The sequence below is a fragment of the Eptesicus fuscus genome, chromosome 20 (assembly GCF_027574615.1).
Source record: "Eptesicus fuscus isolate TK198812 chromosome 20, DD_ASM_mEF_20220401, whole genome shotgun sequence".
NCBI classification, from domain to species: Eukaryota; Metazoa; Chordata; class Mammalia; order Chiroptera; family Vespertilionidae; genus Eptesicus; species Eptesicus fuscus.
In genome coordinates, this window is record NC_072492.1 from 27,972,108 (window position 1) to 27,995,384 (window position 23,277).

General features: G+C 45.9%; 1 protein-coding gene across 4 annotated transcripts in view; it reads left to right on the forward strand.

Moving 5' to 3' along the window:
- The window catches only part of HNF1B (HNF1 homeobox B), a 52,674-nt gene that overhangs the window by 25,460 nt on the left and 3,937 nt on the right, over positions 1-23,277 (forward strand). For 2 of the 4 annotated variants that reach the window (XM_008149526.3, XM_008149527.3), the window contains exons 5-8: positions 4,812-4,972; positions 10,142-10,274; positions 14,389-14,583; positions 16,807-16,925. In XM_008149526.3, the coding sequence (XP_008147748.1) occupies positions 4,812-4,972; positions 10,142-10,274; positions 14,389-14,583; positions 16,807-16,925 (608 nt within the window). The remainder of the gene's footprint in view (positions 1-4,811; positions 4,973-10,141; positions 10,275-14,388; positions 14,584-16,806; positions 16,926-23,277) is intronic. The other 2 variants (XM_054709218.1, XM_028157582.2) reach the window with 2 other exon arrangements.

Sequence of the window (23,277 nt, forward strand, 5' to 3'; positions counted from 1 at the left end):
GTTTGCCTATGGATGTGGGTGTCAGAAGGGTTGCAACTTGTGAGCTACTGTGAAGTGGTGGGCTAAGGGTGATGGAAAATCAGAAGGAAAGTTGTAACTCCAGATGTGAACAGATGCAACTTATGGCACATGCAATGAACTGATGGTGGGCAGTAGATGTTTTTCCGGGGTGTGTGTGCACACTTATGCACATAAGTGTGTTTAATGTATTCCTGTGTAGTTCCATTCAGCTGGGTATAGATATCTGAATTCTTCAAATGCGAAATTCATGTTGCATTTAAATTATTCCCTAATGTATCAGTAGACTTGAAAGAAATCCACACTTTCAGTACAAACTTTACTGCAGAACCGACTATATTTTCTCTTTCTGCCAGAGGGATGCTTCCTTGTTGTGGGGCATGAATACTCAAAGTTGCTGAAGGTTCGTTCAATAAATAGTCCCCATTTCAGGCCTTCTGGTAGGCTCTGAGGATGCAATAATGAGTAAAATCCATCTCTTCCTTTAAGAGGGAAAGACAAGTAAAGATATCATCAGAGCATTAAGAGTCTCTACTACATTCACATACAAAGAACGGAGCAGATAACTACCAGGATGAATCAAGGAAAACTTCCCAGAGGAGGTGACATTTAGCTCTCTTACAGGATGTGACATGGAAAAGAAGGGAAGAGCTTTCCAGGCAGGAGGAATAGCATAAGCAAAGGCACAGAGGCAGCAGATGGCAGGGCCTGTGTGAGGAATGGCAGGTCCATGTGAAAAAGCAAATGATTTGTCTCTGTCCCACATGCTTCCAGGAATTCAGGAATAGCATCATCATCCATGATGCTGAGGACAGTGAAAGTACATAACCTCGCCGGGGCCTCTGGGATGTCTTTAGATTCCAGCTGAGATAACGTCTGCTGCTGGACACACCTGCTATGGTTCATAGGGCCAGTGATGAGGACGTGCTCAATTAGTGACTTGAGCCAGGAAGTGAGTGGAAGGTATATGGCCACCTTCTGGCCTTGTCATTTCTCCTATGGGACCTCGGGGCTATTAAGCTGGCATCTTTGGCCAGTTAATATTAAACCAGAGCCCACATAGCATATTTATTTTCAGAGCTTACAATGGTGAAAGAAAAGAGAAGATGGCATTTCACTTCTTAACACAGTGCCTGGTATGTGCTCAAATCAGCCTTTCTAAGAATGTCTTTTAGAGAAAGACAATTCCAAAGGAGGAAGAACCGATGTGTCTTGAGCAACTGCTATGTGCCAAGCATGGCCTGGGTTCTTTGACATCCATTAACTCCTCAGTCTTCTTCCCAATAAGCTAAGGGGTAGATGTTAACAGTAAAGAAACCGAAGTTCAGGGAGGTGAAGCAACTTCCCCAAGGTCACACAGCTATTATGTGGTAGAGCCAAGATTTAAACCCAGGTTGCCTGGCTCCTGAGACTTCTGCTTTCATTCTCATCTCAAGCCCTCTTCTGAGTTTGTGAAATACACAAGCACCTGGCCTCTCCTTCCTTTAATAAGAGCACCAGCAGATACCTTGTGATACACCCTCTACCGCCAAACCCCTCCCCAAATCAGGCACTTGGCTGATTCAGTCACCCTCTCAGGGTTCAGAGCAGGCGTCCTCAAACTACGGCCCGCGGGCCACATGCGCGTGTTTTTGCCGTTTTGTTTTTTTACTTCAAAATAAGATATGTGCAGTGTGCATAGGAATTTGTTCATAGTTTTTTTTAAACTATAGTCTGGCCCTCCAACGGTCTGAGGGACAGTGAACTGGCCCCCTGTTTAAAAAGTGTGAGGACCCCTGGTCCAGAGTGATTACTAAATTCCTGGTGAGAAAAGCATCAGTGGGAAGGGTTATAGGTACATGCAGAGCTGATGAATGGCCTCATGTCTAGTTCCCACCACACTCCACAGTAAAATAGCCCCCTCCCCACAGTGAGAAGTCCTCTGGCATACAGATGAGGAAGCTAGAGTTCACCCAGTACATTGATGGCAGAGTGAAGATCAAAACATGGATTCCTAATTCTCAGGCAGACACTATCCCTCAGCCAGAGGTCTTTAAAGGAATGTACAGAGGTCTAGGCCCATCTGTGTGTAAACAGAGTAGGTCCCCTGTTTTATTTCTCACATGCTGAAGTTCTGCTAGGGAAGAAAACAGTGTTTGAAAACCACAGCAACCTTGGGCTATACAAATGGCTCTTGACTCTCTCCTGCCAGACTCTCTTGTAAAGAAGGCTTTTGTTTCCTGTGCATATCTTTGGTTAATTATTTTTAAATAAATAATTATGTAGCCTGTGGTAGGGGAGAAGCCTCTCAGTGACCCATATTTGATCATCAGAGGCCTGGCCCTCTTCCTTCAGCCAAATTAAATAGGCTAAAACCAGAGTCTGTTTGACTTGAGACTGAATCGATGATGGGGACAGGCTGGGGGTGAAAACACACCTGACTCCCAGCGTTATCACCACTCTCTCAGGAGCAGAGCATCTTGGGGAGGTAAATAGCTAGTCAGGGAGTCAGAGAAAGCAGGAGAAAAACAAGGAGAAGTCCAGTTCCTCCAAAAGGAGAGGACCAGAGGGCCTCAGTGGCCCGCCAGGTTTGGATGCTCTGGAAACTATTCTCCATGGATAGATAATTCCATTCAGTGCTTAGAACCTGCCTTACGTTGTCTAGAATTCTTGAGTCTTAGGCACATATATTGGGGTCTATTCCTATACCAGCACCCTCCCCCTAGCCTCTCCCTTAGTGGTTGCCATTTATTTAGCATTGTGCTAGGAGCTTTCTAGATGTTATCTCTACTATGAAAATAGGAAAGCATTCTCTCAATTTTATGAGAGGAAGCTAAGGCACAGAGAGAAAAATTTCCCAAGATTACACGTCTGTTAAGAGCAAAGTCAAGATTTGAACCTGAGTTTGTCTAGCTCCATAGCCCACAGTCTTCCCACTGCCCCCCTCCTTGTTAGAAAATTCTTCCTTTCATTGATTTGAAATTGCTTCCCTCTTTTCCATTGAACGTAGCTCTGACTTCTGAGCTCACAAGCTTCAGGTCTTTCTTCTTCCATATAACACTACTATGAGCTTATGTGAGTGGAGAAAAAGGACCTAATTTAATCCAATGGGACCAAGTAGAGGGTGATAAGTAGGAAAGCAGGGGGTTGCAGATCAGCGCTAAGGAAGACAGACAGGACCAGGCAGGGGGTGTTGATTTGGAGATATGGAACCCTTCCTTTCTTTTAACTTCATGGCTCCTGATTCCCCAAAAGTGTAACGGCCCAGACCAATAGCTACTGAATGTTAGTGCTGCTCCACTATCAACACCACCCCCATTAAGAGCCCCTTGAATCCAAGGATGGGGAAAACAACCAGTAGTAGAAGCCCATAGAGCATGCATTCAACCACTTGGTAGTCAAACAAGTTGCTCTTGAGGTTAGAGCCCTGCTTTAGCACTTATTTGCCTTCTCCCAGCCCTCATAAGCTTTAGGCCATATCAGCCTTGGATCATGTCCTTTAGGGGATCCAAGGAAAACTGGCTTGGGTCCGCGCTTGGCAAGCTTCGTCTTAGTGGATTGGAGGCTGCAGGTTATGACAGCTTGCCTGGCTTCTGGGGGGACTTTGTAGCCTCCTTGGGAAGGAAGGAGCAGGGCAGGTGGGAGGCGGGGGAACAGACCAGCCGAATTAATATACTTTAAAAAGTTATATTTTATCTTGGGAAACTGGGCAAAAGGAGAAGTACAGCCAAATAGTTGGCCCACCTCTCCAAATGAGTTCATGCCTAGAACATCCAATCTGCCTCCCTTGCGGAACAGGGTACCCCAATCCTTTTTTGTCAAATCTAAAGCAGAACACAAAAACACTCCCTAAGCTTTGAGCTTAGGGTGAGTTGCCCAGCGACACCAGCTTTGTCTTTGGCTGTCTGGTGGGCACATCAAGCAGGACTTTGATTCTGCAAACTTACCCAGGTTCTTTGCCCAGCTTCTGCTTCCTTCGGTTGTCTGATCTCTACCCAGCATCTTCCCTTCCCTGAGCAAGAGGGTGGGTCAGGGCAGTGAGGTTATAAACATGCTTGGTTCTCCCCTCCCTTGCAGACCAAACTACAGTACTTACTAAGCATCTACATCCCACCTGTGTGTGCTGCTGCCCCATCTCCCAGCCTGCCCCTGTGCCCTGAAAGTCAGCCAAATGGGACCCCATCAAAGGAATGTGAGCCCCAGAGCCAAACACTCCTAGCTGCAGCCCCATCCTTGTCCTGCTTTGCCTATGACCCCCAGGCCTTTTGGGCTCAGCCAAAACAGTGGTGCACAGAGACTGATGCATTTTGCTATGGCTCTTTCAAGGGTCATTGGGCGATTGCCTCTTTGTAAAATGGGTTAACTCATACTTTGCAACCACACATAGCCGAGAGAGGCCAGGGAAACATTTTCAGAAGGCATTTTGAAGAATAAAAGAAATATCCCAGCCAGGAAGGAAAAAAACAACAACCCCTGAATCCTAAAAGAACTATGCTAATGCAGCAACAAGCAGAATTCATTCATTTGACACGTATTTATTGAGTGGCTACCAAGTGCCAAGGCACTGGAGATGCAGCAATGAACAAACAAAACTTAGATAAAAATGTCCTGCCCTCATGGAGCTTACATTGCAAAACTCAATAAAGGCCTTTCCCCAGAAAAAGACCTCCAATATTTCTTGTGGGTGGACAGGGGAGAAGAAAGCAATTTTGTTTTCTTGTCATCCACTCTTGAAAACAAGGGGAGGAGTGGAGTTAGTACTCTGGGGCCCTGGTGGCACTAATGTTCACTGTTGGGTCTGCCTTGTTTTGCAGGAGTGCGCTACAGCCAACAGGGAAACAATGAGGTCACTTCCTCCTCTACAATCAGTCACCATGGCAACAGCGCCATGGTGACCAGCCAGTCTGTTTTACAGCAAGTCTCTCCAGCCAGCTTGGACCCAGGCCACAATCTCCTCTCACCTGATGGTAAAATGGTGAGTACACCTGGGCCATTGTAGCTCTGGAGCTGATAAGATAAGAGGCAAAACAAACACAACTTCTCACAAGGCCTGCCTCAAACAATGAACCATTGTAGCCCTACTGGGGAAGATGGGGGCTGCCCAGAGTCGGAATGGAAAGGTAGAATGGGTGACCCAGCCTTTGGCGGGTGGAAGAGGTGTTCGGTTTGAACCCAGCCAATAAATCTGACAGAGCTCTGCTCTCATTTTATTGATCGAATGCCTCATAAAGGAGCAAGCCGGGTGGGACACTGTTTGTTTTGGGGCTGCCGATGACATTTGTGTTGATAAAATGTTCATTCACCACCACCCCCAACCCAAGGCCTCCAAAGCCAGTTTTTCTAACCCAGAGAGGGCCTCACTTTTTCTCTTCACCACCCCCTGGTGCTGGCAAGGAGAGTAATTAAGTCAGGATTTAGTGGATGGCAGGTGGGGAGAGCCTTCTTGAACAGGGATTTTGAAGGGCATTGGATGGCACGCTAGTGACGATTGTGTGGCACAGAATGGCAGATGGGGTGGGGCAGTGCTTACAGGGTGGGTGAGAAGCACCGACTTTGAAGTTACAATGACCCAGGTTCAAATCCCAGTTCCAGCACTTAATAGCTGTTACAGCCTTGAGCAGGTTACTGAGCTACTCCAGGTCTCTTTCTCATCTATAAAGTGGGGGTAATAACAATAGGGCTACTGAGGAGACAAAGGCGATAACATGGGAAGTACTCAGCACAGTGTTTGGTAAGGTAAATATTCAATAAGTGACAGTGTTGCCCAGCCGGTGAGGCTCAGTGGTTGAGCATTGACCTATGACCAGGGAGGTCACAGTTCCATTCCCGGTCAGGGCACATGCCCAGGTTGCAGGCTCGATCCTCATTAGGGGGCGTGCAAGAGCCAGCTGATCAATGAATCTCTCATCATTGATGTTTCTCTCTCTCTCCCTTCCTCCCTGAAATCAGTAAAAACATATTTAAAGAAAAAAAAAAGTGACAGTATTGTTGTTATCTTAACATCAGTGTTATTCTCTTTGAACGACGTTTTCTATATCCATAACCACAGTCCATGCCCAGATGTAAGTTGAGCACACTTGGTGAGGAATGGACTCTTTGAGTTTGAATTTTCAAGGTTCGAATCCTCTAGCAGCACAATTACAGGGGAGAGCGGCCCATGAGCAAACACAGGCATTACGACATCTGTAAGGGTAGGAAATGGAAAACTTTAGTCTTTGGTCATGCCCTGTGTTTCAGGCGGGGCGGCGGGGTGAGGGGAGGCACAGGTTCCTGGCTTCCAGGCTCAAGGTGGAGCTGCACGCATTCCCTCAAGGTGTCTGACCCAGAGGCGGTGGAGGCCGGAGTGGGGGGAAGGGACAGGTAGCAGATGCCATTTTAGACCTTGACGTGTGTGCTGTATGGGCAACACAGGAATGGTGAGTCACAGGTGATTGAGTCCCCAGCTCCCCGGAGGAAAAACAAAAGTGTAGTTTCTGAGGAGAGAGCTGGCCTGGTCAACTCTAATTTCAGGGCACCTGAGCTGATCTCCCTGGCAGGGCCTCTGCAAAATAAATGCAAGGGGGCTCCTGGGGGAGGCGTTTTGCAGCCTCCTGGCCCTCCCTTTTCCCTTCAGCTTCTCCTTGAAGAACACTTTGTCTCGGCTACCTTGTGAGAGGCACAGGCAAGTCTTTATGAGTTCTCAAGAGTCACTTTGAGACCCAAACAAGTAGGGATTACCCAGGCTTCCTTGGAGAAGGGGCCTTGTGGAAGAGGTCTTGACTTCTCAGTGGATGTTTCCCTTGGAGTTTCCCTTTGAGCCCTCCCCCTCCATCTCCTAAGAGGCAGACTGCCTCACCCAGGATGGGCTACCCCAGGGCAGCCTGCAGACACGCTTTCTTTTTGCTGTTCTGCTTGACAGTGCCCTGATGGGCAGTATATTCTTGGATTGACCAAGACAGCACTCCTCAGCGTTAGCAAACACCTGGAAGCTTGTTTGCAGGAACCAGCTTTTCACTAGTTTCCAACACCCTGGCTCATAGGTTATGTCACTATTACTGGAGACCTTAATTCAAGAGTCTGTTTTCTGTTAATATCTATCAGATCTTGGTCCACCAAGGCAACAATAATACAGGCAGGGGGACCAATGTGTCCAAGTCTTGGGCTCTGTTATTTATCAGCAATAGGATGGGCATTGCTTAACTTCAGTTCCATCTGTAAAATGAGGGGTGAAATAAGGGGTAATGGGTGTGAGGATGGTTTATCGCTCCGCTGTTCTTTGAGTAAGGCCTGTACAAGGAATGTGTGCCTCAGTAGGACTTGCATTTGAAATCTTCTTCCAGATATTGGTTTTGGAAATAATGCTGATCCATTTGCGTTTCGTTTTGTACTCTCTGTGCCCCACCCCTGCCCAGATGGCATGCGTTGACAAAGAGCTGGCCAGGGCTAGGGTTGCAGTCTGTGCATGTTGAACCTTGTTTTTTTTAAAGCATGTACTGGCTATTTTCACAGCATCAAAGCAGTGTGACCTAATGGCGAAAAGCTCAGGCCTCGGAGTCAGGTAGTTGCTTTCAATGCCAACTCTACCGCTTGGGCACATTTCTTAACTTCTCTAACTTGAGTTTCCTTGTGTGCAAAGTAGGGAGAATAATACCGACCTCATAGGTTGTAGGCAGGTAAAGCAGTTGGCATAGTGAAAGGACTGCACTTGGCAGCATTAATTCAAGTTCTCTGAATTATCATGTAAGGATCATGACTGATATCCTCAGCAGCCCCCTGGTTTCCATCAGTTCTTAAGGCAAATAAAAAATAATGGTTGCAGCCCTAGCCGGTTTGGCTCAGTGGATAGAGTGTGGGGCCTGAGGACTGAAGGGTCCCAGGTTTGATTCTGGTCAGGGGCACGTACCACGGTTGCAGGCTTCATCCCAGCCCTGGTCGGGGCACACATGGGAGGCGACCAATCAATGTGTCTCTCTCACATCAATGCTTCTCTCTCTGTGTCTCTCCCCTTCCCTACCACTCTAAAAAAGGGGAGGGAGGGAGGGAGGGAGGGAGGAAGGAAGGAAATAATGGTTGCATTTTAGAGTGGTAAGGAATTTGACCAAGATTACCCAGACATAGTAAGTGGGTGTGATTTAAACTAGAGCAAAACTGGGTTTGGATTCTGGCTTCCTCGCTTACTAGTCAAATGACATAGACTAGTTTCTCAATTCTTTGAAGATCATTTTCTTAATCTGAAACATAGGGGCAATCATCATAATGCCTTCCCTCTTGGTGTCATTATCTATCGAGGACAGTCAGTGAAAGCACTTTATGAACTCTAAAGCCATCCACGTTTACGTTGTTTGTATCATTGGCACCCACGTTTCTCTTTCACCACTAAACCCAAGAATTGGCAGAGATCACTGTCACTTCTTTGACTTTTTCTGAAGGACTGCATTACCCAAGGGAAGTCTGAAGGCACATTACTGACTTTTTTTTTTTTTAATGACTCTGACATTTTGAAAAACAAGTCCAGCGAACAGGCTGGTTTTCTCTTGTTTGATGTGGCTGAATTCCTTCTTGGTCACATGACCCCTAACTCACTTCTTGATGCTCATTTTGAAAACACAAACAAACCTGTTTGATTTTTTCTTTCTTTCTTTCTTTTTCAAATTAACCTTGGAAGCTATGGGGCTGATCAGAAGGGCAGGGGAGGAGGGAGGTGGTATCTTACCTCGGTGCTGGTGGGAGACCTATAATCTGAGCAGTTCTGGGTAACAAGAGATAGAAGAGAAACTAGACTACATCTGATGTGTGTATCCTAACCCTAAAGCACCTCTCAGGATTCCTGATGCCATCCAGAATGTCTGGATTAATTCAGAATGAGGGGGGAATGTCCTTTCTTAATAATTTAAAAAATTGTTAAAACTATAAATAGTAGACTGGTTTGTCATGAAAAAAAAAAAAGAGAGAGTATGTGTGTAACTGATAATTTCTTATAATTAATGGGAAAACATTGGAAGCATTTCTGATAACATCAGAATCATAGCAAGCACATCTATTACAGCTGTTATTATTTAATACCAACCAATGCAATATGACATGTATACGTATTAGTACTAGCATAGAAGAGACCCTATCAGCATTATATGCTTATGATACCATTATACACTTGGATAAATGAAGAAAATCAAAATGGAAAATACACTTTTAGGAATAAATAAAAGGAATCAATTGTCAAGAAAAATATTCAGAGTGGCCATGTATGAAGTAAACACATAAATGCCATTAGCTTTTTCTTACTAATCTGTCACTAGAATGTAATGGTAAAACAGAATGGGCATACCTGAGGCCCACAGCTTATCTAGTAGCTTTATTATTACAATATCAGCTACATGACAAAAAAAATTCTAATGCATAGTGGAGATTTGAAAAAGTAGAGAAGCTCAATAATAGCTGATCTTCCCCAACCCTTAGTAATAGGTACAGGGGTGGGGAAAAACTCTGTATAAAAGGTAAAAACTTGAGTTCTGGAGTCTGATAGTCCCAAGCTTAAATACCAGATGTATCATTTACTAGGAATTGAATCTTAAGCAATATGCATATCTATGCTGAGCCTCAGTTTTTCCATCAGTGAAATGGGAATGGCAGGAATATCTACCTCATGGGACTATGGTGAGGTTTGTGAGTTAATGTATGAGCAGTGCTTGGCAGAGCTTGTAGTCAAGCTTGTAGGAGTGCTTCCCTGAGCTCCTCTCGGGTCCCTAACCTGCTCTCACTGGGGAATCCCAGGATATTTCTTCAGTTACTATTTTTTAGCCATCATGTGTCTTTAGCACCAATAATATAGAAGGCATAGAGCAGCACAGAGGATACTTCTGAAGTGAGCAAGTGACAATCATATAATACCCATGGGCAGAAGAATCAGTAAGGCAGGCTGGTAATAGTCAACAAATGGAAGCACCATAAGGGAAGGGATGATTGTCTATTTTATTTACTGCTCTATCTTCAGCACAGTTCCTACCTGGAAGTAGGTACTTAATAATTGTTATTGAGTGAGTGAGTGACTGAACGAATTCATCCATTAATTAGTCGTGCTAAGGAATTGCTGAGTGGTGTCATTTTGGACACTGCTCCTTGCAGTTTCAATTTCACTTACGCTACTCTTGTTTTTTCTTTCCAGCAGATCTCGGTCTCAGGAGGTGGTTTGCCCCCCGTCAGCACCTTGACGAATATCCACAGCCTGTCCCACCATAACCCCCAGCAATCTCAAAACCTCATCATGACACCCCTCTCTGGAGTCATGGCCATTGCACAAAGTAAGCCTTGTTCTTGATCAGAAAACTTGGGGGCACAGAGAAGTAGCATGGGAAGTGAGTCAACCTGATAAGAAAGGACTAAAGAAGACCCCCTTCAAACTCACCCACCACTTGTAGGTTTGATTCACCTTGTTTAGTTTCTTATCTCGCTCCTCGACGATATTTGGATTGTTTAGCCTAAAACAAGAAAAAAAAATTATGCGATGGAGTTGAATCTTGGTCACAGCTTACCAGCTGTGCATCCAGGTTCCAATCATTGAATCGTTGAGGTTCAGTTTCCTAATCGGTAAAATGGGTTGCTGATCAATGACAGTGTGCATAGACATACTTGTCAGTCTATAAGGCATGATGAGTATGTATAATACTGTAGTTTATACTTTTGTCTAGTGTTTGTTCTATCCCTAATTATGTGGGAGATTCTCCAGGACGTTGTCTAATGTTTGTGTCAGTGAAGATGGAGCAAGACATGATGAGCTTCCTTCTAAATGAAATTTGTGTAATCAGATGCGACCTCTTTGGCCCAAGGTGAAAATACAGTGGGAGGGAACTCCAAGGGAAATAGTCATAGCATCTCTGGGTCTTTAAGGAGAAATAGGTTGTGGACGCCCATGTCTTGAAGATGGGGAGATGGGTCAGGTCCTTCCAGCTCCAGAAGGCTCATATTCCACCGGGAGCCTGTGCCCCATCCCAGATGGGCCATTTCAGGGCATGGGAGGGCGGACACAGGCTGAATCCATGAGTGCCTCTCGCAGAGTTTTAACCTTGATCGGTATTCAGTGTATTTTCGGCTGCATAATGACAGCTCAGGCCAAGTCATCACTGTGACTCTGGAAAGTATTCCTGAGAAGTCTCGGGAGAGATCTAAGGGTGGCACATTGCTCATCTTTCTTTCTGGGACTTCCCCATTGGACTCATGGCCTCCCTTGTGACAAGCACCCAAGTTGGCCACCTCTCCTGCCTTTTCCTCTCCTTCCCTCCACTCTCCCTAAACCACCTTTAGCCAGGATAGCAACTTGGGTCGCTTCTGAAGAGAAGGACTTCGTGTGCTTTTTCAGGGCAGAACAGGCCTAGACCCAGGAGCCACACAGACAGTCTGAATGAGTATGTGTGGCTCTCACCTTACCCTTAGCTTCTCAGAAATTTGTATACTCCACATTTATTTTGGAGGAAATGGGAAATGGAAAAAGCCCTTAGAGCAGTGGTTCTCAACCTTTCTAATGCCGCGACCCTTTAATACAGTTCCTCATGTTGTGGTGACCCCCAACCATAAAATTATTTTCGTTGCTACTTCATAACTGTAATTTTGCTACTGTTATGAATCGTAATGTAAATATCTGTGTTTTCCGATGGTCTTAGGCGACCCTGCTAGCAGTTCTCAACCTGTGGATCATGACCCACAAGTTGAGAACCGCTGCTGTAGAGCCTAAGACCATCGGAAAACACAGATATTTACATTACGATTCATAACAGTAGCAAAATTACAGTTATGAAGTAGCAACGAAAATAATTTTATGGTTGGGGGTCACCACAACATGAGGAGCTGTATTAAAGGGTCGCGGCATTAGAAAGGTTGAGAACCACTGCCTTAGAGGAAATGGGAATGGGAATGGAGAAAGGCCTTAGAGGACTTAAAAAATAATAAATTAGTTTAAACTTACCGCTTTTTCACTGGGTCCTCTCCAGAAATATGGTAACCATACTAATGCCATTGAGAGTAACATAGGCTATTGAAATCAGCTCACTTACTTTCTAGAAGATTTGATTAAAAGGCCCATGGGTAAGATATCCCACCTGTTTGGTTCTACAGCCAAAAAGATACATAAACCATCCTACTTATCTTCATTTTTCCCATGTCAAGCTTTGGCTGACACACACAGTTATTTATATTCTTGGGCACTATCTGAACTAAAATTCTCCCTGAGGCTGACCCATATTTTTCAATTTAGTTCCTCCTGATTTTCTTCATCCATGCTTCTCTACCTTCTCACAGTATTGTTAATCTTAATCTCCTACCGCAGCATGGCAACACCAGAGTGTACATTGACTGTAAGGTGTGTGTGTGTGTGTGTGTGTGTGTGTGTGTGTGTGTGTACTTGGAGTGGGAGGGCGCATGAAGAATGGTGAAGATCACCAGAAAACATGTCTGAGATACAGTAGTCCTATCTGGAGTGTCATGATGAAGAATTAGTTGCCGGCACCCTCTTTTAGCTAGCTCATGTCCTGTTGAGTATGTGGGTCCTGCCTGGGGACCACTGAGGCCATGGAGAATGTGTTAACAAATTACGTGGCAGTGCCAATTCCTCCTTCTGCACTCATCTACTGGCCTGGACACCATGCTTCTTCAGGAATTAGTGCCCAGAAAACAGATGAAAAGTCCAAGAGTTACACTTCATGGGAGCTAGAATGACATCAGTGGCTCTCAATCCTGGAATTGAGGCACATCAGGGTCACAGATTGTGTTGAAAGTAAGATTCCTGGGCCTCACCTCTAAAGGTTCTAATTCATTAAGCCTTGGGTGGGGCCTAGGAATGTATGTTTCATAAGCTCACCCAGATGATTCTAAAGCACAGGCAGGTTTCAGAACCATGCCCTCCAATGTCATCCACTCTACACAGGATAATTTGCTTTACTGGGCAGAGGTTTCCCAACAGGCAGCAACAATGGGCTCTTGGGAAACAGCAAGTCTATGGGATTTCTTAGGAGACTGAGACCATCAGTGGAAGGTAGGAGAGGGAACAGAATACCAGGATATTAGGTGAGACATTGGCTTGGGGAGATACTGAGCCCCTGTGGGGAATTGGAGATAGTGCTATTCTGAGGATGATCTGAGGACCCCACCCAAGGCCCCACTCAAGAGAGCCAGGAGGGGGCTTATTCCCCCTTCACTCACCTTTTATGTTCCTGATAACAATATCAGCTAAAGCTCTGAGTAGGCGATTGTTGAGGTCTTTGTGCTATCTCCATGGAGGACTTCCCACAGACCTGCTTATGAAACTATCCATTTCAGGAAAGGTTCTGTAGGTGTTCCATCCACATTTACTAAAAGAGACCTTTTCCTGGATTTCCTTCTTCATTTTATTCTCCCCTTCCCCTTCCTCCCACTTCCCAAAAGGCAAGGTCAAAGGAACATTGGCAGGTCTAGGAAAGGGATTGAGTGTCTTTCCCCTGATGCTCTTGTCCCCACTCCCAACCACCTCAGCTGCCTTCCCCAGAGTCTTGTGCAGGGAACAGATGGCAGGTGGGTACCAGGGACCCAAACTTTGCAGTGCCCACCCCAGTTCTAGAGAGGCCTCAGGGTATAAACAGTACAGGACTCCAGAGGTTCTTCATATCCCCCAGATCAGAAAGATGGCAAGAACCACTATAACCACCAACCTTCAATTTACTATTTTCTCCTCCCAGTACCTGCTCCTTATGATGCCACAAGCCCTGGTGTTACCAGATAAGATATGCCCACTTCATAGACTGGCCAAGTTCCAGGGTTTCCCCCGCTTTGCTACAGTCAAGAGAATGAACACCTAGCCTCTCCCAGGGTCTTTACACAAAGCTACTAAATGAGTGTCTTCAGACTCCCAGGACTGCAGAGGTGGTGTGTGTGTGTGTGTGTGTGTGTGTGTGTGTGTGTGTGTGTTTACCAAAATGTGCGTCCCTGCACACTCCTGCCCTCTACTGGACAGACAGATCTGGGCAATAAACTGTTCAGAGTGGCTGCCTTTAACTCTGCCCTGAGGGCATCACCAGGGCGAATGTCTCCCAGAGGCAGGCATGGATTGAGTGAGCAAGTAGGGTCAGCTTTCCCAGGGCCCTGGCAACCTCAAGGGAGGGAAGTTTGGGAGGTCACATGACTTTGGGAGACTCTTCAGCCTCAGATCTGTTTAAAGCCCATTTCCATCTACAACTCACTGTGGAATTTGAGCAAGTCCCTTAATCTCTTTAAGCCTCAGTGTTGTTGTCTGGAAAATGGACCTATAAAACTGCTTCCTATGCAGTCTCTGTGTTACTGGCTGAGTCCAGTGCCTGACACATAGCAGGGGCTTAGTGGATGGCCTTTGCCATCCATTTACCTCTCCTCATCCCTGAAGCCACCTCTGATCTTTCCCTCTTCCTCCCACAGGCCTCAACACCTCCCAAGCACAGAGCGTCCCCGTCATCAACAGTGTGGCCGGCAGCCTGGCAGCCCTGCAGCCGGTGCAGTTCTCCCAGCAGCTGCACAGCCCTCACCAGCAGCCCCTCATGCAGCAGAGCCCAGGCAGCCACATGGCCCAGCAGCCCTTCATGGCTGCTGTGACTCAGCTGCAGAACTCACACAGTAAGGACACGGGCGTGTTGGGGAGGAACACAGAGGGCCCTCAGCAGCCAACCCCTTCCCACTCTGGCTCTGAACTTTCTCTGAAGTTTGTCGGTTTGCTCCCTTTTTCCTACCTATGATCCACCAAGACAGTTTTTGAAGCATAACCCTTGTGTGGTGCTGTGCCTTTTCGATTCCTCTACCCTACCCTCAGGAGTCCCGGGGAGGGTCTGCAGAGGCCAGCTGAAGCCTGTGAGGGAGTTGGAGATAGAGAGCAGGGATAGTGTGGAATACGTGCACATGGTGTCACCAGTCAACCTCAGCACCTTTCCCAATGAGCCCCAAGGTAGCCTTTCAACCTAAAAGTCCAAGCAGCCGTTCCCAAATGATTATAGTTGGCATGTAATTTGCATCCTATTTGACTTCCCTGGAATTGAAGAATCTCCTAGAGTCCCTATGCCCTCCAATTTGCACTCCAAGCATCACAAACCATGAGTAGAGGTGGAAAATACCACCTGCATGCCTTCCTGGACCAGGAATGTTAGTGTGTCTGCCCCACCCCACCCCCTTCCCAGCTATTTCCCATCTCCAATTTCTACACCTACCCTAAATCTACCTTTCAACCACTTATTTTCCACCCACCTCCAGCCCCTATAGCTCTCCCCACCTCCACCCTGAGCCTTGGGCCCCCAGTCCTCTGGCTAGATTAGGGTATAGCCCCTGGCCTGATAATTTGGGGCAAGGATGGCTTCTCTGCTTCAGGCATGACCCCACAGGAACATCAGAGAAGTCTCTGGAATAGAGTGGTGGAGTCGGACAGACCTAGATTTAAACCTTGGCTCTGAGACATACCAGCTTATATGGCCATTGGTATGTTACTTAGCCACTCTGAGCCTCGATTTCTTCACCCATAAAACGGAAGTAATATGTGTGTAGAGTGATTGTGGAGATAAAAGTGGTTATGAACTGTGTTTGGTAAGCATCAAGAGTTATAGAAACACAAGTGACTGTTCATTAAGGGACTCCTTCATAGGAGGAGGCAGGAATGAGGAAGAGGACTTTAGTTTGTCCCCTGACTGCTGCAGGCTGAGCTGTGGATCTGAGGGAGACAGTCAAGTTCAGCCTTCTATGCTCCGGGCTCTATTCCCCCCTCAGGCCTGTGGAGCTGGTTTCTAAGCACCATCTCACATTCCAATCACATTTTCGTGGCTTTGAAAACATCTGCCACAGCCTGTAGCAGAGTCTGGGAGCACATGTGCCCTAGTTCCCTTCTCAGGGCCTGGCAATATACTCCCCACTTGCACCTGCCCTCACCTGGGCAGGCTTCCTCCATGGCTTCCTGGGTGGGTGGGACAGTCAGGGAGTGATCACCAGCGACCTATGAACTGCTGAGGCTCAGCTGGCCTGGCTGACTGTGAAGAGATAGCCTGTGGGGCTCCAGACCAGGAAATAACCAGTCTCCCTCCACAGGAAGGGCAAGCTGAGGCAGCAGGCAGTGACCTTCACCCCTGTTCCCTACTTAGAGGACTCCTTGGTAGAACAGGCTGGTACCTCCCTCAAGGCCAAACATCCACATGCTTTCATTAGTTGGTCACATGGCCTAGAATTTACATAAATCTTACGGAGTCATAACTAGTGTGAATCAAAAGGTTCCAGACTTGGTGAACAAGTACTAAAAACACTAAAAAGGGAGCCACATGTTCCTGGGGGTTTTATTAGATTCTAGTCTCCTTTTGTCTACCCTTCATATTTCTAGGGTGTCGTAAGAGGTGTTGTGTGTGTGTGAATAAATGTCAGAAGGCATTTAGTGTAAACTGGAAAGCCCAGAATTAGATCAATTAATTATGCCCATGTCTAATTACAATTTTTAATTAATCTATGATTGCTAGCATGAAACCTGATAGTTGAGTTCTGGCAGTTTTCCAGCTACTTAGAACTTTTTTGCCTTAAAATCCCAGATGTACCACATATGCCTAAGGATTGCTTGGTGGCACTCAGGCATCTAACAGAAGTGCTCCCACCACAGAAGTTCTGTCCACCATTACATATTAGGCACTGTGCAAGGCTCTCTGTGTATTTGGTACAAAGTGCTTTAAATATGATCTCTTCTAATCCTAAACAGATATCATTCCCATTCTACCAGCAGGAAACTGAGGCTAAGTAACTTGGTTAAGGATAGTGTGGGATGTGCATACGCCTGAGTGATCGGCACCTTGATTTTGTCTTCACTCTCTCTCTCTCCAGTGTACACACACAAGCAGGAACCTCCCCAGTATTCCCACACCTCCCGGTTTCCATCTGCGATGGTGGTCACAGATACCAGCAGCATCAGTACGCTCACCAACATGTCTTCCAGTAAACAGGTAATGCCATTGGGACAGGGGGCGGGGGATGACTAAGATTATTGATGTGTGGAGAGAGTGGCAGGTTTGGACTCAGCCACAAGTCTGGTCCTTCTGAGGTTCTCCGCTACTTGCTAAAGGAATCGCAGAGGTCACAGGGCAAAGAAGATGGGCCACAAGCTACAGAGGCTTATTGTTCCCCTGTTGTCCCGAACAAGAGCTCTAAATGAGGACTGAAGTTTGATAAGTCACTGGAGCCTGGAATCCACAGAGCCTTTAGTCATGGAGATTGACTACTTCCCAGTGGATTGCCAGTGATCCATGGAAAAGATATTTCCAGGGAGAGCTCAGGATTGCCCACAAATTAGTTGATGGAGAAAGTGAGTAGGAAGTCAGGAATCCTGAGGCTGATTTCTCCAGTCCGGGACCCAAACTGGACCTAGAATGCTGTAAGCTCTAGAGAATGACCCATTCTACCAACCTATGTGGACTCCCTAGTAGACAGCCTGTTGTGTCCAGGGGCCTGCATTCACTTGGTGTTTTATAAAAAAAACACCTGAGAATCAACTTCCTGCTGCACTGAAAGTGGGGAATCCAGAGGCTTAGTCACCGTTTCAGTTGATGACTAATTCCCACGACCACATAGAGGTGATGGGGTAGTAAAGACAACCGACAGCGAGGCTCGTCGCTGAGCTTGGGCAGCTGGACTGTAATGGAGCACTGAGAGCTAGAAAGTAGGACAAGAAGTCTGAACACAGATGACAATTCCAGAATAATACAATAGGCCTTTTAGTGGCTGGGCTCTATGCCGCGTGGGAACTGTTTAGCCTTTATTGATTACTAGATAAGCAGACGACAACCTTGAACTTCATGTCAGAGGCTCTCAGCAGGGTTTGGTTTTGTTGATGATCGTTATTTCCATCTGAGCTCTGGAAATCACACCTTATCCACTGCCATGCGCTTCCAGCAGGTTCTTTCATGGGCTCAGGGTTCTCTGCTCTTCCCTTTGCCCCCATGACCTCCTGGGTCTGCCATGTAAAGCAGGAGGGTTCTGTTCCTGATTGTACCACTTGCTTGGTGATCTTGACCTTCCTGAGCCTTTGTTTTTTCATTTTTAAAACAAGATTGTAACACCTACTTGCTCTGGGATTCGATGAGGTCACCCAGATTAAGTGCCTGGCGTGTCTTGGGCATACACACACACACACACACACACACACACACACACACACAGCGCCTGCGCAGCTGGGCTCTGGAGTTGGGGCGCAAGGGAGAGGTGTGTGGGACCTGCTTTGCTACTCTTCTCTCACCCAATGGAAGATGAAAGGACAGCCCCCACACACTACCCTGCCCTTCGACTCTGTGCGATTTCCCACTCTTTGTACCGAGCAGGGAAAACATTTATCTGTGCTCACAAATCTCAATCAGGGGGGCAGCCAGGCGCAGCAGCCCCGCTTGGGAATACCTTCCCCTTTGAAAGGTTTATCAATCCATCTGCCGCTTGGTCAGCCCTAGACAGGACTATGATTAATTATTTCTGTCTTTCCCAAGTTGACTTTGATGCTTGCTTGTTGAAACAAGTCTTCTGAATTCAGGAAATGGTCTCTTAATCAAAATACTTCAAGATGCTCCCTGAGACGCCGTACCAGCCCCCAAATGGCTTCTCCCCTTCACTGGACAGAGTGGCCAGCCGACCTTGACGCTTGTGTGCATGTCCCTCTAGAACTACCGTGAAGTTATCTCCAAGTCCCCAGACAGTTCAGGAGTCTGGTGACAGACTCACTTTCAGGATGATGAGGATAATGATTACATTTAGTAAGGATAAAACTATATAGTACGTTTATACTTCTCATGAACATCATCCTGTCATTTTCTCTTTATTGAAACCTAAGAAGTACAAAGAAATGAACTAAGACTCAGAGATGAAGAGTGTTCTGCCCAAGGTCACACAGATGATCAGTTCTAGAGCAGGATCTCCAGACTTTGGTCTTTGACTCTTAATCCTGGACTCTTTCCACTTAAACAACACTTGCCTTCCAATACCCATCTTTAAAATACCTTCAGTAATCGCTGCTCTTGTGGTCTTTAACAATTAGGAAGAACAGTAAGAAGTAGAAATGCTAGTTTTGAATTCATTCATTCATTCATGTTTACTGAATATCTACTACGGCCTAAGCATTTAGCTATTATATTTCAACCGTTTCCTACAAAATGAAGAAGAGGGAATGGGAAAAGCAGAATGAAGTGGGATGAGTGTAACGGAACCCAGGGTGAAGAAAGATTGTAAAAATTCTGTTCCAAAGGCAGAGAGTCAAAAGTGAGTTCCAAAAGAGACCTGGTTGCAGATCTGCTTGTTTTGTTTGTTTTAAAGTATTTTCTGAAAGGGATTTCAAGACCATTGTTAGGAATCAGGGGCACGTAGAATGAGGAGAGGAGGATTCCTTTGTCAAATATGTTGGGGGAATGATTGACCTAAACAGTTAAACACCACAAGGCAGGGTTTCCAGAATCTTTCAGATGCTGATGTACATATTGAACAGGGCCATTAGTGTGCACCTCAATAATCAAGTCTTAGGGACACAGCCAGGGCAATGCTACTTCAGAGGCACCCTAAAGTGCTAGGAAAAGCCAACAGACCCAAGCTAATCCTAGCTCCTTCTACCCCTTGCTGCATGACCATGGGCAGTTAACTCACTGCTGTGAAACAGTTTCTTCATCTCTTATGCGGATATCCCACCCCATCTCACAGAATTGTCAAAGTGCCTAAGAGGCCCTAGCTCAGTGGTTCCCAACCTTTCTAATGTCAAGACCCTTTAATACAGTTCCTCATGTTGTGGTGACCCCCAACCATAAAATTATTTTTGTTGCTACTTCATAACTATAATTTTGCTTCTGTTATGAATCGTAATGTAAATATCTGTTTTCCGATGGTCTTAAGTGACCCTGCTAGCGGTTCTCAACCGCTAGCTATAGAGGCTAAGACCACCGGAAAACACAGATATTTACATTACTATAGAGGCTAAGACCACCGGAAAACACAGATATTTACATAATTTTATGGTTGAGGGTCACCACAACATGAGGAACTGTATTAAAGGGTCGCGGCATTAGAAAGGTTGAGAACCACTGCCCTAGCTGATTTGGCTCAGTGGATAGAGCATAGGCCTGCAGACTGAAGGGTCCTGGGTTTGATTCTGGTCAAGGGCACATGCCCGGGTTGCAGGGTTGATCCCCAGTAGGGGGCATGCAGGAGGTAGCCGATCATTGATTCTCTCTCATTATTGATGTTTCTCTCTCTCTCTCTCTCTCTCTCTCTCTCTCTCTCTCTCTCTCTCTCCCCTTTCCTCTCTGAAATTAATAAAAATATATTTAAAAAATTATCTTTATAAAACAAAAAAGTACCTAAGAGAGTGGCTGGTACATAGTCCAGTACTCAAAGTGGTAACTCCCTCCCTGTTCCGTCTCCTTTCTGTGATCCTTTAGGAGACAACTTCCATCCACTCTTTAAATATTGAATTCATTTCTTGGTTTACATGTGGTCAAAGTTGGTTCTGACAATAACATTTCCCAGGATTAGGACCATCTCTCAGCATGTCCCACCTGTTGGAACCATGCTCCAGATCCCTGCTTCTCATTCTTCTGCTGACACCTAGACGCCTCCTCATCTACCTCCCAGGAAAACACAAATAGTTCAGGGGCCTCTCAAAGCACCCCAAGCCCTTTGTGCTTAGCTAAATGCTTGGGCCATAGTAGATATTCAGTATATATGAATGAAAGAATGAATGAACTCAAAACTAGCATTTCTAAGCAGCACGCCAGGTGCTTTTTCATTTTACCTTTCCTGAGCAACCCTCCCACCCATTCTGCAAGGTAGATATTTTTTTGCCTGATTTATAGAGCAAAAATCTGAGGTTCAAAGATGGGGAGGGATCTGCCAAGTTCACACAGATAATAAATCTGGAGCTGAACTTCCAGATTTTGGTCTTCTCACTCCAAATCCATTCAACAACTCTCCCCTTCCAATATCCATTTCTAAGTACCCATAAAAATGACCCAAGATTATGCAGGTATATAAGGCTAAAGCCAGAATTTGAACTTGTATCTGTCCCATCCCAGTATTTCCTCTTGTCAAGATAGACATGCCCTGGGGCCTTGTGGATCATGTTGTGAGAACTTCAGGCTAGAACTTTGTCATTGGGAATCCTTTTGCAGCTTCTGCCAGCTGCCCTTCCCAGAGCTGTGCTGCCCTCTCGTCCTCAACCCTTGGGTGCTGGCGAGTTTTGTCTGACTGGGTCTGTGCCTGAGCTCCTGCAAAACAGTACCCTGCCAGTCTGGAAACAAGACCACAACAAGCACTGACCTCGGTTAGAACAAGTGTGGGCAGGCTGTGAGCTGACTCCTGTTTCCACAACTTCTCTACCCACTGCTCCACTTCCTAGTTTATAGAGAGGTCACTGGCCACGGGTGCTGACAAGAAGGAGGTGGGAAGCCTCATCGTAAATCCCCTGAAGCTGTTCCCCACCCAGCCAGTCTTCTCCACTGGCGGTGAGGCAGTACGGTCTGAAATTTAAGAGTACTGACTTGGGGCCTGCCCAGTGTGGCTCAGTGGTTGAGCATAGACCTATGAACCAGAAGGTCATGGTTCAATTCCTGGTCGTGGTCATATGCCCGGGTTGTGGGCTCGATCCCCAGTGTGGGGCATGCAGGAGGCAATCGATGATTCTCTTTTTCATCATTGATGTTTCTATAGCTCTCTCCCTCTCCCTTTCTCTCTGAAATATATATATATATTTAATATATACACTGAGTGGCCAGATTATTATGATCTCTGAATGCATAATAATCTGGCCACTCAGTGTATATCCTATATAATAAATAAAAGGCTAATATGCAAATTGTCCCCTTGACCAGGAGTTCGACCAGCAGGCAGGCCGGCCAACTGCCCATGTCCCCTCCCCCTGGCCAGGCTGGCCAGACCCCACCCATGCATGAATTCATGCACCAGGCCTCTAATATATATATACTGAGTGGCCAGATTATTATGCGTTCAGAGATCATAATAATCTGGCCACTCAGTGTATATTATACATATTATATAAATATATGTGTGTGTGTGTGTGTGTGTGTGTGTGTGTGTGTGTGTATATATATATATGTGTGTGTGTGTGTGTGTGTGTGTGTGTGTGTCTATATATATATATATATATACACACACACATATATATATATGTACTGACTTGGGAGTTAGACAGACCCAGGCTCAAGACTCAACCAGTTTCTACCTGTGTGACCCCAGGGAAACGTCTTAGCCTCTCTGAGCTTCAGTTTCCTTACTTGTATATGAAGATAATGATTCCTCTTTTGTGGGATCTTTGAAATAACTAAATGCAATTGAAGTAATAACTAAATGCTATAAGTCTTATAAAACACTTAGCTCAGTGCTTGACCTGAAATGCCCAGTCCATGGCAGCTGGGCAAACTAGGCTTCCTAGGATGTCAACCCTGAGAGCCTCTCAAACTCAGAAAGGAGGATTTTAAATGGCACTGGGCTTTTATTCACATGCAAGTGAAATCATATGATATTTGTCTTTCTCTGACTTATTTCACTTAGCATAATGCCATGTTATCACAAATTGTAAGATTTCGTTCCTTTTTATGGCTGAGTAATATTCCATTGTATATATGTAGCCCATCTTCTTTCTCAGTGGTCACTTATCAATCTCTTTCTCTGACACAGCCAATCACTCCTTTTTTTCACTTGATTTTGGGACATTACCCATGTATGGCTCTCCACATTTCCTTAGCAGGCAACTCATCTTCTCAGTATTCACTTGTTGGAGGGCCCCAAGGCTACATTCTCTTCTTAATTCACGCCTGGGTGATCTCTATGAATCCAGTGGCTTTGGGTCAAGTATACACACTGAAGGATTCTATAACTCTGTCTCCATGCAGATCTCTCCTGTGAGTGCCCATTCACAAACACAATGCTACTTTAGCCTATACATGTGTATGTCTACTATATCTGACGAGCCTGTCAAATTGAATCTGCCTAAAATAACTCATCCTTTTGCCCATATTTCTCTGTACCCAAATTGCTTCTTCCTTGCTTTTCTCCATTTCCAAGAATGGTACCAATTGTTCAGGTGAGATGCCAGAGAGTCTCCTTGAGTCTTCCCTCCATATCCTCCTTTCAGTCCATCAATAAGTTCTTCTAGGGATACTCCAGAATGCATCCTAAATCTGGTTACTTCCCACCCATCAGTTTAAGGCCCCCCTCCCCCCCCCGAAACCTGTACCCCACCCCTCCCCACCCCCACCCCCATCTCACTGACCTCCTGCCATGGCTCCTAACTTCTCACTCCCACTTTCACTC